Here is a 15144-nt window from a genome sequence, read left to right as displayed (position 1 = left end):
ATTGTATTTGAAGATCAGATGTAAGACTCAAGTGGGTCAAATGTCTAGAGAAGTAAGAAGAACCATTTATACCAGGTAGCAGTGAATTTTACCCCTAGTTACATTCCACATGAGCACCTCATTTGTTTCCTTACTGCTAGCCTTGATTGCTATCTTTGGCAGTTATTAATAAAAGTTATTATATGCATTTCCCACATATGTTTGAATTTCACAAGTCATATACTTCTAGGAGAAGAGCCAAAACCAATCAACCCAGTCTTTGGAAAAGCAGCTGATGGGGCATAATCCACTTTAATTAACATTGAGGATTTGAGATTGAACACACAGAAGGAACACTGATGGATTGGTTAATTTTGTCTTCCTTGTACTTTAACCATTCAGTCTTTACCCACCTCTTTGGGATACATATTCTTCTGAATGTTTTATTACAAATGTAGTGTTTTCATCAACTGCTAATTTCATCTGTGCTCAGAAAGCATTCAGGTTGTCACGCTAAAGGAAAGCTGAAAGGCAGCTCAGATACTTGCTCAGCCAGGTTTCACAGTGACCTGCCCAAGTGTCTAGAGGCTGCTTCCTTCACCTAAGCAGCTTGGCCTGGCTACAGTATTCAAGCCGCTAGGAAAATAAGCCAGAATTCTTCAGCACCTTCTGTGCTGGAGTCACATTCGCAAATCTGGTTTGAAATGGGCTCTTGACAAAGGTGGTTCCTCCCTGTCCTTCCACTGCTCTGGCCTGGGTCAGTGCAAGAGGGCCACCAGCAGTTTCTGGAAGTCCCCAGATGTGTCTGAGCGAACCATGTCAGACAGAGACTTCTGATACTTCTCTTGGAACTTCGCCTTTATCCCCTGAAGGTCGACCTGTAGGAGAAATGACAACAGCAGTGAGGACAAGAACATCTACAGAGTGTTCGCCGTGGATGCAGGTGGGGATACTGGTCTGAATACATTACTCTCATTTGCCTCATGTATGCCTCAACACAACCCTTTGAGGTAGGGGCTATCATTATTATTACTATTATTTTATGGATAGGAAAAGGAAAGCAGAGTCCAGTTCTCTCGAAAGGTTACAGAGGGGAATATGTACATATATATATCCCAGTATAAATTTATTTATGGACACGAAACTTGAATTTCATATGATTTTATGTATTACAAAATATTTTTCCTTTGAGTTTTTTACAGTCATTTAAAAACAAACTGTTCTTAGGTAGCAAGCCTATATAAAAACAGGCCCTTCTGCAGGCCACAATTTGCTGACCCTTGGTATACAGTTAAGAAAACTATCAACACAGAGATTTGAAATGAAGCTTTTTTCTTTTCCTCTTGTACCCTGATCAGCAGGACCATTAATGCCAACCAACAAAATTCAAATCAATTATCAATTTGTAGGACTTATTTTCAACCTAATTCATTGAAAGTTTGAAAAACCTGGGTGCTGGAGATGGGCAGAGGACTCAGAAAAAAAATAATAAAAAGATTTTTCCACTCCAGACATTCTTAGAACCCAGTAAGGGAGACAATACTCACAACAGAAGAGCTGTAAGTACAGAGAGAACACAGTGAGTCTCATAAAAGAAGCAGAGAGCTCTCTTTAACCAGGAGTTGTGTTCTTTTTATAATTTTTAAAACTTGAGACTCTATCGTGCATTCCAGACAGATCCACAAACCATCACTCAGCCTTCTGGTTCTTTTTCCTTCTGGCCCAGTTGGAGGGTTGAACTAAGAAAGAAGATGAGAGCAGAAGGCGGAGGAATGAAGGATTGTGCAAAGCGGAGGCTGAGCAGGAGCGAGACGCCAGCAGAATGCTGTGTGTGCCCCTCCCTTGACTTGTCCACTGCTTGGCTGGGGGAGGGGGCAGGACGGTGTGGGTCAGTGAGGGGGTGGGATGAGGCACACTGGGGCTCTGTTCTAGTATTATGGGGCTTTGCTATGAGGGGGGGGTCAGGTATGGCCAATATCTGGCTGGGCCTGAAGCATTCTAAGGAGATGCTTAGAAACTCCTAAGATGTCGCAGGACATGTGGCCAATACTAAGATAGAACAGAGCATCCTGGAATAAACACTCCATCACTCATGTTGGAGTGAACAGGGAGCTCTGGTGGGCTCTCCAGTATGTTCTAATCCCCTGGGGTCTTTCAGAATCCCCACCCTGCTCCATATCGCACATGCTTCTTTGAGCCTCAGAATCTCTCGAGACTTTGGTGGGAGTGAAGGGGGAATGGGAGTGAGTTGCTAAAAGACAGAGAGACAGAGACAGTGGAGATCTGGAGAGACAGTGGGAGAGAGGAGTGAACTCGGGAGACTCGCAGAGATGGGGAAGGGAAGGAAGGGAGAGCAAGACAAACGGACTGTAAGCCAGAAGAAAACTATGAACAGTGGAGAGGGAGGAGAAATTCCTGGAATAGAAATAAAAATGAAAGAACGGTCTTGTTGCTAAGTTATATTTAAAAGTGGTGTCAGATGTTAAGTATTATTTGTCAAAGTCATGGGCCAAGATTTGGGTTGGGATCTGTCCCCCTTCAGTTAACAATTTTTTTTTTTTAAGGGAATATGTCTGTGGTTTTTCAAGTGCTCAGTTACACTTCATTCTCCAAGGTTTCTCCTACTGCGGTCGAGATGCCATTTCCCCTTCATTTGTCCCTCCTTCTCTCTACAGCCCCCCTGTGCCAGAGCGTCGGCGTGAATCTTGACAGCTGCTCACAGGCGTGGGTGCTCATTTCCCTCTTTCCTACATGCATGCATTCTCAAAGGCAGGAGATATCGCTCCCAACGGGGCAAAAATGCGTTCTTAGAGGGTGAAAAGAACCTTAATCTTTTTATGTAAAAGCACACACACACACACACACACACACACACACACACACATGCATTTACATACAGAACATAATAGAATCTATAGATGTATTTACAGAGCACAATATATACATACAGAATATAACAGAATATGTATAAACAAAACATCAACAGATATAAAGTCTCCCTGCAGTGTTCATGCTTTGGGGGAGTGGCAATTAGGAAAAAACTAGGTCCCAAAACACTCCTTAGTGGGATGATTGCTAAAAATAATAATAATAAAAAAGGTTGAGAAATACTGTCTTGTACTGATGTGTCTCTTGTGCAAAACTGTGCTTCTGTATTAAATTAAAGGCCTGGCTGGGGAGGGAGGCGGTCATTTGCTCATTGTCCCTGCTGCTGAGTGACCTCGTCCGTCCCCATGCTTTCAGTGTCTCTGTTTCGTCTTCCTTACAGGGGACCGCGTGTGGGCTGCGCTACCCCAGGTCCCCTCTGCACAGGCCTCGAGCTGTCTGGAGCCACAGATGGCAAAAATAGAAGCAACTATCATTATTGTATTTTTATAAAAAGAAACCGGTTGAAGCATGGCACAAGGTCTTCCACAAAGCCTGGGAAGGCAAGGGCTATCTCTGTTTCACTTTTTTTGTAAATAGGCCCTTAGGAAAAACTGTTGATGACGTCAGCAGTGGCCAAAAGAGAAGTGAGAGCCACAGCCTTCAGCCTGGGAGTGGAGTGTGTCTTACCTCAGCCCTGGTCACGATGATGTGAATGAGGGTCTCCTCATCGGTGCCTGCACCTTTCATGGACTTGTACAGACGGTCAGCAAAATAGCCCTCATGGTCCCGGGCACACCTCACTGGGCGGGGTGAGAGGCAAGAGAAGGTGAGGCTCTTACATGTTGTTGAATACCATGGAGAGCCCCCGAAGGAATGGAGCTGGCCCACAGTGTCACCTGGCTGTCCTTGGAGCCGACTCAGTTGTGAGACAGATGTTTGAAAGGAGCAGGCTTCCTACTCTAGAGGGATCTGGAAGATTCCCCTGGGTCAGGGCACCTGGGCTCTTCAACCAAGAACTAAGTCAAAACCCCTCTGCTGGTCCCTGAAGACCCTTCAGGGGAGGAGGAACGTTGTGGCCCCCCTCAGGCTTTCCCTGCCATGGTCCTGATTCTTACCAGCAGGAGTAACCTTTCTTATCTAAATGAAATCTCTGATTCTGGCGTTGGGTTCCGAGGGGAAACACAGATTGGCTGGGGACTCTGCTATAATAAAACTTCATAATCTTGAAGACTCACTCTGCTGGACCGTGGCCTACTTTTCCTGTGCTAAACATCCTTCCTGCCCTTTGTTTTTCCTCACTGCGTTTGCTTGGTGAGCTTCATCTTCAAATCTTTTCCAAGTGCCCCACAGCCTTCTTAGCTTTCCGTCTGGGATGCGGCCTCAGGAAATATTTGGTGCCGTTTACAGACTGCCTTCCTATGTTTCTGCGAGCTGCTCTTTTCTGGTGCTCCCCCTTGCCTGCCAGCTTTGATTGAATCCACAGATTAGTGAGCCACGGTGCCTCTCTACTCCTGGGGAGAAATCATTTCTCCTCTTCCCTCCTCCCACGTGCATGGGGGCCCCTCGGAGCAAACACGTTAGGGGAAATGGATCATTTACTCTTTAGGTGTTGACATTTACCTAGAACACTTAACATTTTTGATGTTAGTGATTGATAACAAATAATACATTCAACGTAAGCGTGGGATGTACATCCTAGATATGTCCTGTGATGGGATCTCTCGTTTTCTGTGTAATTGCCTACGTGATTGATGCTTCTGAAAATTGGAAAGGAACAGGATTAGAGAAGCAGCACCTAGGTTGGGGGGGTGTCTTTCTTTTACTTTTATAGGCCATGTGGAAGCCACCAGAGTTTCAGTGGAACAGAAAAGCCCAGCCCCAGGTGTCTGACCTCTTAATCCTGAGAACAATCCAAAAACACCTGCTGGATTGGTGGTAGTTGGTGGGGAACACCGGTCAATTTGGGGAATAGCACACTTGAGACTCATTTAAGACCCTCTCCCAGGCAGGACTCATCGATGCTGAAATGCCTAATGTCAGTGCGTTCCAACCCTTCATAGGTGTCTTCTCTCCTGACATTCCTTCTTCTTGATATTCTGGGAAGAGAATTGTCAGCTTTTCTACTGTATGCAAATACACCTGGCGAATAACGTCTGTTGTTAGCTGCCAAAGGAATCCCTCAAGAGTCTGGATGGGGCTAGCCAGGGAAACTGTGGGCATGAAGCTGTGGTATCTGGAAGGCAGGGTGCCCAGCCATCATGAGGAGAAGACAGTCCCTTGGGGAGCTTGTAAAACTGTGGCTTCTGGGCTCCATTCTTGGAGATTCTAATAGGGAGCCTGGGATGGGGCCCAGGAATCTGTATTGTCACACGCCTCCCCATAGGTGATTCTGGTGCAGGTGGGCCCTGGAACCCACTGGAAAAGTGCTGCCTCAAAACATGCAAGTGCTAGGAGTCATTTGGTCTCAAATTTAGCCGTAAACTGGCATCTTTGAGTCCGGTATGAGTGGGGTGGGAAGTGTCTCGAAAATATAACTGTGAACTCATGTCCTACACCTTGTGTGGTTTATACTTAAGGCCATCTCTAATCACTTTGAAGTTTCTTACTCCCCAGAACACATCTAAGTCCTGCCATTCATGGTCCCCATCTCTGGGGATGTGGCCCTTCCTTCCTCTGTATCCTCCTCACTCTGGTTGTTTTTGTTGTTATCTTTACTGTAACCTAATCTGTTGATTTGTCTGTTTCCACCATGGACTTGAAGCTTCCTAAGAGCAAGAACTGGACCTATTTACCTCTAATCCCCTCACCAAACACCACCCCCAGCCTGGGTAGATGCTCACTAAGTGTTAAAGAATTGAATGGTTTTATTACTCTTAATGATATCAATAGTGGTTTAACATCACTGATATAATCTTCTGACTGAACTCTGGTATTTTCCTGATTTTCTACACTGCAAAGCTCAGAAAGGAAGAATTTGGAGCCTCTGAGTCAGGCTGTTAGTGGATCTCTCCATTTGCTTAAAAGACTCATCTTTTAAGCCCCAAGGACAGTCATCCATGTCCAGTTGGGGTCAGGACTAGTGACACTAGGGATGTTTAGGCTTCTGTACATCATAGTAGAGGTCAAATTAGTAGAGGTCCTGCCAATTTAAATGCAAAATGAGGACGGATTTAAAAAAATCAATTGCTGACATTGTTTTAAAAAAATTTTTAAAGCCCCCACAGAAAAACAAAACAAAAAGTTTGGCAGATAGAGCACATTTTTAAACCTCCAGGACTGCTTTTTCATTTCTTCCTCTTCCGGGGATTCGTCTTTCCATTTCTTATGCTATTTGAAACAGTGCCCTTGACTTCTCTGCATAGGAGAGTGTGGACAATGGACAATGCCTTCATTCCGGGGCTTGCAGAAAGAAAAAGAAGCCTGCCAGACACAGCTCCATGCCCATCACTCTGCTATTTCCTGCCTATGGGCAACACTTGGAGAGAAGGTGCTGGTGTTTGCTTGGCACAGTGAAGATCTTGTCTCCCTCCCTACTCCTTCTAAAGAGACCTCATTCATTCCAAATGTCGAAGGGAACCAAGTGGAAAAGAACACCCTCAAGCCATCAGGCATATGCAAAAACTTGTTCATGGATTGGAAACCTGGCTGAACCACATATTGCTCCCTGAGACTAGACAATGGTGCAGGCTGTTGACAGATGCTCTTCTCATTGACCCATGATCTTAATGAGACTGTAGTGGATGCCATGGTGCATCCCCCAGATGCCCTCTTGGGGACCAACACACTCATTCCAACTGCGACTTACTGGCTGCTCACAACTGAGTCTTTCCCTAGGCATGTCCCTCCAAAGACCTGCCTTACCCACTGTCACAAATGCTCCTGGGGTGCCGCCAGCATCCACCGGTTGCTTGGTGTGTGGTGCAAACATTGGTCCCCTTGCCTCCCGGCTCCAGGACTCCATGGGGGACCAGCAGAGCCCCCATTGCAGCTGCATCATGCTCACTCTCTCCCTTACCCGATGCAGCTGACGTGTGTCGTTCCCAAACTGCTTCCTAAAATCTTCCCACATGCAAATCTCTGACTCCAAGCCTGATTCCAGGAGCCCACCCTAAGTCAGGGACTCTCCTAGGTTTACTTACCGAGAGTTAAGTAGGCCTTCTGCACGTCTCCTGATGTTTCTGCTTCAATGGCCTCTTCGATGTCTTTGTTGATGAGCTGGAAGGACAACCAAAGTCCAGCCATTATCACAGGGCTGCCTTTTGGCTTTGACACTCTTGGTGTCACTTCTCTATGAAAAGCACTAAACTCTCCAGATTTGGCCGTGCGGCTTTAAGGATCCTATTCTGCCCTGTGCCTTACATTTGAGTGGGGGCTCTCATGGCTGATGACTTTTGACCCCTAAGGGGTCAGATTTGACCCCTAATGGATTTGATCCCTCCCTTGGCCTCAGGACCACTCCTTTGGCCTCAGTTTCCTCATCTGTAAAATTGGGAGTGGAAGAACAATGAATATATACTGTGGCAATAATTCTTTACATCTCTATAATAGTTTAGTTTCCAGGATGTTCTTAAAATTCTTCTCATTTCCAATTCTCCAGGAGACTGTGGTTATTAATCATCTTACCCATACTTTTCCAATGGCCTATGTCCTGAGACTGGGGACTCAGCCACCCACAGTTTGGGTGACATAAGCAGTAGGGGCTGTGAAGTTCACAGTAAGGACTTGGTCCAATGTTTTTGAAAGAGTGGGGCTGTGTGGGCTGGAAGCCAGAGGGCTGAACATGTCAAAATGTCACTTTCCTTCTCTGGGGTGATTCTAGATGATCCTCTATTCACCACCAGCTCATATATCACTCTGCACAGCATTACACACTATGTTTCTTTCCAAATATTTACAGAAGCTGAAGTCCAGAGTAGATCGTGATGATGCTTAATGCAAGTGCCACCTAGACCAAACTCATGGGCAGGCAAATAAAGAGAAAGGAGAGCTCTTTGTCAGGTTTGGGGAAGTGCAGTTAAGCATTAAGAATACTGAACCTTCTTTCTTAGAAGTTATTCTTTGAGGCTATGACACAGTGGTGGTTCATAAATAGTTGGGGCTTTTGAGGACACACCATTTGGAGTGTATGTAGTTTATTCTGAAAACACTAGTAAACAAAATATCTTTCATGATAAAAGCAGAATTGATGTAGGAGGGGGAGTTGAGATGTAATGAGGTTGCTTGATCTCCTTGTTATGGTTTGACACCTAGTGGTCTGGTGTGGGTGAGGGACATAGAGGATGGGGATTGGCTGCGGGCTTTCAGTCCAGTCCCTTCCTTAGCTGCTCTTAGCCTCTCTTGGGTTTGATGTGAGAGATGGTGTTTCGAAAGGGACTGGTACCACTTTCCCATGAACAAGGTTCTTGTTCTGTAGGCTGAGATTGCATTTCAAGAGGACATCTTGTTCACATGGGTCTGTGTTTACTAAAAAATAATCCTCACATTAAACCGCTTTCTGTTTCTATTGTTAATGCTGAAACAGTATTGCCAGGTTTCTGCTTTCTCAGAGTCTTTTCGCCACACAACTCCAGGGGGCACTGTTCACATTGCCCCCTCTTCTCTATCAACCTCCTGCCCACATTCGCCTCCAGTAGCTACCAAGGCACCTTCAGGGGCTCCAGGGAACACAAATGGAAAACAGTCGACTGGCCCAAGCTATTGTGAATCGCCTTTGCAAATGGCAGCCTTTTCACTTCAGTTCCCGGAACACCTAACTCTTAGGGGGCTCTTTAGGCAGATCAGGTTTTCTGATCTTAGTACAAAAAATATCACTGGGGTGGATTCCAGACAAGCCTCAAAGGCCTATAGTTACCAGGTAGCACTGGCTGTAGGGAGATAACTAGAAGAATAGGGGAGACATTTCTTTTTTTAAAAAACCTATTCGCCCATAGTGAGAGCATTCCCACAGCAGAACCCTGTGTCCTCTGGCTTTGGCCGCAGCAGGTACAGGGCTAGAGGCTCTAGGACAACCTCAGGGACATGTGAACACATAAAGGACAGGAGAGAAGTGGTGACTGGTGCGGTGGGGACGCACTGTGGGTATGTGTACATACGATGTATAGTGAGCCCTGTGTAGGCAACTTCCTTCAACTTCATAGTGGTATGAGTCTTTCCTGTTTGGTCCCCTTTGGGACTGTGATATTCCTGCCTGGTGTAGCAGAGCTGGGGACACTCTGTTTCTTGGTGAGGAGTTTTTTTTTTTTTTTTTACAAATAGTTTATTGTCAAATTAGTTTCTACATAACACTCAGTGCTCATCCCCAAAGTGCCCTCCTCCATGCCCATCCCCCCCTCCCCCCCACATCCATCAGTCCTCAGTTTTTGTCAGCATTCAAGAGTCTCTCATGGTTTGCCTCTCTCCCTTTCCCCCACCATTTCCGCCCTTCTTCTCCCCCTTGTTCCTCCGTCAAGTTCCTCCTAATCCTCCTATACGTGCAAACATATGATATTTGTCCTTCTCTGCCTGACTTATTTCGCTCAGCATAACACCCTCAAGGTCCATCCATGTTGCTACACATGGCCAGATTTCATTGTTTCTCATTGCCATGTAGTATTCCATGGTATAGATAAACCACATCTTCTTGATCCATTCATCTGTTGATGGACACTTAGGCTCTTTCCATGTTTTAGCTATTGTGGAGAGTGCTGCTATGAACATTGGGGTACATGTGCTCCTATGCCTCAGCATTTCTGTATCCCTTGGGTAAATTCCTAGCAGTGCTATTGCTGGGTCATAAGGGAGTTCTATTGTTAGTTTCCTGAGGAACCTCCACACTGTTTTCCAGAGGGGCTGTACCAGTTTACATTCCCACCAACAGTGTAGGAGGGTGCCCGTTTCTCCACATCCTCGCCAGCATCTAGAGTTCTCTGATTTGCTCATTTTAGCCACTCTGACTGGCGTGAGGTGGTATCTCAGTGTGGTTTTGATTTGTATTTCCCTGATGAGGAGGGATGCTGAGCATCGTTTCATGTGTCTGTTGGCCATCTGGATGTCCTCTTTGGAGAAGTGTCTGTTCATGTCTTCTGCCCATTTCTTCACTGGGTTGTTTGTTTTTCGGGCGTGTAGTTTGGTGAGTTCCTTATAGATTCTGGATATTAACCCTTTATCTGATATGTCATTTGCAACTATCTTTTCCCATTCCGTTGGTTGCCTATTAATTTTCTGGGTTGTTTCCTTGGCTGTGCAGAAGCTTTTAATCTTGATGAGGTCCCAACAGTTTATTTTTGCTCTTGATTCCCTTGCTTTTGGGGATGTGTCAAGTAAGAAGTTGCTGCGGTGGAGGTCAAGGAGGTTGTTTCCTGCTTTCTCCTCTAGGGTGTTGATAGTTTCCTGTCTCACGTTCAGGTCCTTTATCCATTTTGAGTTGATTTTTGTGCATGGTGTGAGAAAATGATCTAGTTTCATTCTTCTGCATGTTGCTGTCCAGTTCTCCCAACACCATCTGTTAAAAAGGCTGTCTTTTTTCCATTGGATATTCTTTCCTGCTTTGTCAAAGATCAGTTGGCTGTATACTTTTGGGTCCACTTCTGAGTTCTCAATTCTGTTCCATTGGTCTATGTGTCTGTTTTTGTGCCAATACCATACTGTCTTGAGGATGACAGCTTTGTAGTAGAGGCTGAAGTCTGGGATGGTGATACCTCCCGTTTTGGTTTTATTTTTCAGTATTACTTTGGCTATTCGGGGTCTTTTGTGGTTCCATACAAATTTTTGGATAGTTTGTTCTAGTTTTGAGAAGTATGCTGGTGCAATTTTGATTGGAATTGCATTGAATGTGTAGAGTGCTTTAGGTAGTAATGACATCTTAACTATATTTATTCTTCCTATCCATGAGCATGGAATGTTTTTCCATTTCTTTGTGTCTTCTTCAATTTCCTTCATAAGTTTTCTATAGTTTTCATCATACAGATCTCTTGTATCCTTGGTTAGGTTTATTCCGAGGTATTTTATGGTTTTTTGTGCAATTGTGAATGGGATCAGTTTCTTGATTTCTCTTTCTGTTGCTTCATTATTGGTGTATAAAAATGCAACCGATTTCTGTACGTTGATTTTGTACCCTGCAACTTGGCTGAATTCTTGGATCAGTTCTAGTAGGCTTCTGGTGGAGTCTGTCGGGTTTTCTATGTAGAGTATCATGTCATCTGCGAAGAGTGAAAGTTTGACTTCCTCTTTGCCAATTCTGATGCCTTTGATTTCCTTTTGTTGTCTGATGGCTGATGCTAGGACTTCCAGCACTATGTTAAACAACAGTGGTGAGAGTGGACATCCCTGTCGTGTTCCTGATCTCAGGGGGAAAGCTCTCAGTTTTTCCCCGTTGAGGATGATGTTAGCTGAAGGCTTCTCATAGATGGCTTTGATGATGTTTAAGTAGGTTCCTTCTATCCCAACTTTCTCGAGAGTCTTTATTAAGAAGGGATGCTGTATTTTGTCAAATGCTTTTTCTGCATCTATTGACAGGATCATATGGTTTTTATCTTTTCTTTTATTGATATGATGGATCACATTGATTGATTTGCGAATGTTGAACCAGCCCTGTAACCCAGGAATGAATCCCACTTGATCTTGGTGGATGATTCTTTTGATATGCTGCTGGATTCGATTTGCAAGGATCTTGTTGAGAATTTTTGCATCCGTATTCATCAAGGATATTGGCCTATAGTTCTCTTTTTTTGTTGGATCTCTGTCTGGCTTGGGAATCAGAGTGATGCTGGCTTCATAAAATGAGTCCGGGAGTTTTCCTTCGACTTCTATTTTTTGGAATAGCTTGAGAAGAATTGGGATTAATTCTGTTTTAAATGTCTGGTAGAATTCCCCAGGGAAACCATCAGGTCCAGGGCTCTTATTTGTTGGGAGATTTTTGATCACTGATTCGATTTCTTCACTCGTTATGGGTCTGTTCAGGTTTTCTATTTCTTCCCGTGTGAATTTTGGTAGTGAGTGTGTGTTTAGGAATTTGTCCATTTCTTCTAAGTTGTCCAATTTGTTGGCATATAATTTTTCATAGTATTCCCTGATAATTGCTTGTATTTCTGAGGGGTTGGTTGTAATAAGTCCATTTTCATTCATAATTTTGTCTATTTGGGTGCTCTCTCTTTTCTTTTTGATAAGCCTGGCTAGAGGTTTGTCAATTTTGTTTACTTTTTCAAAAAACCAACTCTTGGTTTCATTGATCTGTTCAATTGTTTCTTTGGTCTCTATGTTGTTTATTTCTGCTCTAATTTTTACTATTTCTCTTCTTCTACTGGGTTTAGGGCGTTCTTGTTGCTCTGCCTCTAGCTCCTTTAGGTGAGCTGTTAGATTTTGGACTTGTGCTTTTTCTAATCTCTTGAAATAGGCCTGGAGAGCAATGTACTTTCCTCTTAGGACTGCCTTGGCCGCATCCCATAGATTTTGAATTGTTGTGTTTTCATTTTCATTTGTTTCCATATATTTTTTAATTTCCTCTCTAATTGCCTGATTGGCCCATTCATTCTTTAGAAGGGTGTTCTTTAACCTCCATGTTTTTGGCGGTTTTCCAGACTTCTTCCTGTAATTGATTTCAAGTTTCAAAGCATTGTGATCTGACAGTGTGCATGGTATGATCTCTATTCTTTTATATTTATTGAGGGCTGCTTTATGTCCCAGTATGTGATCTATCTTGGAGAATGTGCCATGCGCACTTGAGAAGAAAGTAAATTCCCTGGCCTCAGGATGTAAAGTTCTAAATATATCCGTCAGATCCATCTGGTCCAATGTGTCTTTCAAGTCCATTATTTCTTTAGTGATTTTCTGTCTGGTTGACCTATCCATTGCTGTAAGCGGAGTATTAAAGTCCCCTGCTATTAGCACATTCTTATCTATAAGCTTGTTTCTGTTTGTGATTAATTGTTTTAGATATTTAGGTGCTCCCATATTCGGTGCGTAGACATTTATGATTGTTAGTTCTTCCTGATGGATGGACCCTGTAATTATTATGTAGTGCCCTTCTTCATCTCTTGTGATTGTCTTTAATTTAAAGTCCAGTTTGTCTGATATAAGTATCGCTACTCCGGCTTTCTTTTGATTTCCTGTAGCATGATATATATTTCTCCATCCCCTTACTTTTAATCTGAAGGTATCTTCCCGTCTAAAATGAGTTTCTTGTAGACAGCATATTGATGGATTTTGTTTCTTAATCCATTCTGCTACCCTATGTCTTTTGATTGGAGCATTCAGCCCATTTACATTCAGTGTTATTATTGAAATATGTGGGTTTAGAGTCTTTGTATCTTTTGTAGGGTTCATGTTTGTGGTGGTGTCTCTGGTATCTTTGTTCCTTGCAACCTTTCCTTCAGAGCATCCCCCTCAGGATTTCTTGTAGGGCTGGCTTCGTGGTGACAAATTCTTTCAATTTCTGTTTATTTGGAAAGGTTTTTATCTCTCCTTCTATTTTGAATGACAGGCTTGCTGGATAGAGGATTCTTGGCTGCATATTTTTACTGTTCATCACATTGAAGATTTCCTGCCATTCCTTTCTAGCCTGCCAAGTTTCAGTAGATAGGTCTGTCACCACTCTGATAGGTTTCCCTTTGTATGTTAGGGCCCTTTTCTCCCTAGCTGCTTTCAAAATTCTCTCTTTGTCCTTGTATTTGGCCATTTTCACTATGATATGTCGTGCAGAAGATCGATTCAGGTTACGTCTGAGGGGAGTCCTCTGAGCCTCTTGTACTTCCACATTTACTTCCTTCCCCAGGTCGGGGAAGTTCTCTGCTATAATTTGTTCCAGGACTCCTTCAGCACCTTTCCCTCTCTCTTCCTCTTCTGGGATTCCTATGATACGGATATTGTTGCGTTTGACCGTATCGCTGAGCTCTCGAATTCTTCTTTCCTGTTCCTGGATCAGTTTGTCTCTTTTTTTGTCAGCTTCTTGTTTTTCTATAATGGTGTCTTCTAAATCACTTATTCTCCTTTCTGCCTCTTCAATCCGTGCATTGGAGGCCTCTAATTTATTATGGATCTCATTTATCGCATTTTTTAATTCTTCATGCCTATTTTTATTTTCCATTCTGTCTGTAGCCATAGTTTCTTTGATGTCCCCTATGTTTTTTTCAAGCCCAGCTATTAATTTTACCATTATTATTCTAAAATCTTGTTCAGTGATGCTGCTGATATCTGTTTTGAGCAGTTCATTAGCTGTCATTTCTTCTTGGAGTTTCTTTGGAGGAGAGGTCTTTCGTTTCGTCATTTTAGTTAGCTTTCCGGCTCTTGTTGGTTTTAAAGACCTATTATTCTCTCTGTTTCTATGAGCACTGCTATATCCAAGAAGGCTCTTTGACTTTCCAGGGCCTACCCTTTCAGAGAGTGTTTTTTGAATGGTATCCCCTGGTCTCTCTTGTTGGGTGGTGAGGAGTTTTGGGAGCGTCAGTAGTTAAGATTCAGGCTTGGAGGGCAAACCCCTAACGTTTTCATGCCAAAAATAAAAATTCAGCTCTATGCTAGGGGAACCTACACAGCGTAGTAGACTCCCATGATCTCGTGCTAGCAGTTTGTTGCTTTTAGCCGGAGACCCAGGTGAAAACTTATGAACCAGGTTCTTGATATCAGGGTGCACTCACAAAAATCGGTGATAAAAATCAAAACAAATGATGTTCTGGGAAAATTTTGAGAATAGAGGAATAGGTAGTATTTTAGAGCTAGTTTCATGTAAAGAATCATTAAATCAATAAATTATCTTATTATCCTTTTGGGCTTTATTGGTTCACATAAGGAGACAACTAACAGTTGCTGGTACTTATTGAACACCTTCTGCATGCCAGGTACTAAGCACTTTATTTCTATTAATTCATTAATCTTTACTAACCCTTTGAAGTAAGTACCATTATTATCTCTGTTTATAGTTGGGGAAACTGAGGTGCAGAATCCTTAATGACTTGCCCAGGGTCATACAGCTAGTAGTCTACAGCAGATCTTTGCAATTTTAACATTAATTCAGGCACCAGAATCACCTGAAAGACTTGTTGAAACATACACTATAGGACTCAGTCTGATTCAGTAGGCCAGGGAGGGGGCTGAGATTTCCCCCTCTTTCTCTCTCTTGAGTTTATTTATTTTGAGAGAGAGAGAGGGCAGGGGAGGTGCAGAGAGAGAGGGAGAAAGAGAGAATCCCAAACAGGCTCTGCACTGTCAGCATGGAGCCTGACGCAGGGCTCGAACCCACAAGCCATGAGATCATGACCTGAGCTGAAAACAGAATTGGACACTCAAGTGACTGAGCCACCCTCTCAGTGCCTCTCTCTCTTTCTC

At 43.5% G+C, this 15144-nt stretch overlaps 1 protein-coding gene across 1 annotated transcript in view; it reads right to left on the bottom strand.

The window, feature by feature from the left end:
- Positions 1-258: 258 nt before the first annotated feature.
- The window catches only part of ANXA13 (annexin A13), a 57232-nt gene continuing 42346 nt past the window's right edge, over positions 259-15144 (bottom strand). Inside the window, exons 10-12 of the mRNA XM_039231976.1 lie at positions 6987-7062; positions 3535-3647; positions 259-857 (exon numbers count right to left, since the gene is read on the bottom strand). Of these exons, the coding sequence (XP_039087907.1) occupies positions 738-857; positions 3535-3647; positions 6987-7062 (309 nt within the window). The 3' untranslated portion in view covers positions 259-737. The remainder of the gene's footprint in view (positions 858-3534; positions 3648-6986; positions 7063-15144) is intronic.

The sequence above is a fragment of the Hyaena hyaena genome, unplaced genomic scaffold (genome assembly GCF_003009895.1).
Source record: "Hyaena hyaena isolate Hyena2069 unplaced genomic scaffold, ASM300989v1 scaffold_62, whole genome shotgun sequence".
In the NCBI taxonomy this organism is placed as follows: Eukaryota; Metazoa; Chordata; class Mammalia; order Carnivora; family Hyaenidae; genus Hyaena; species Hyaena hyaena.
This window is presented reverse-complemented; position numbering and strand designations above follow the sequence as displayed.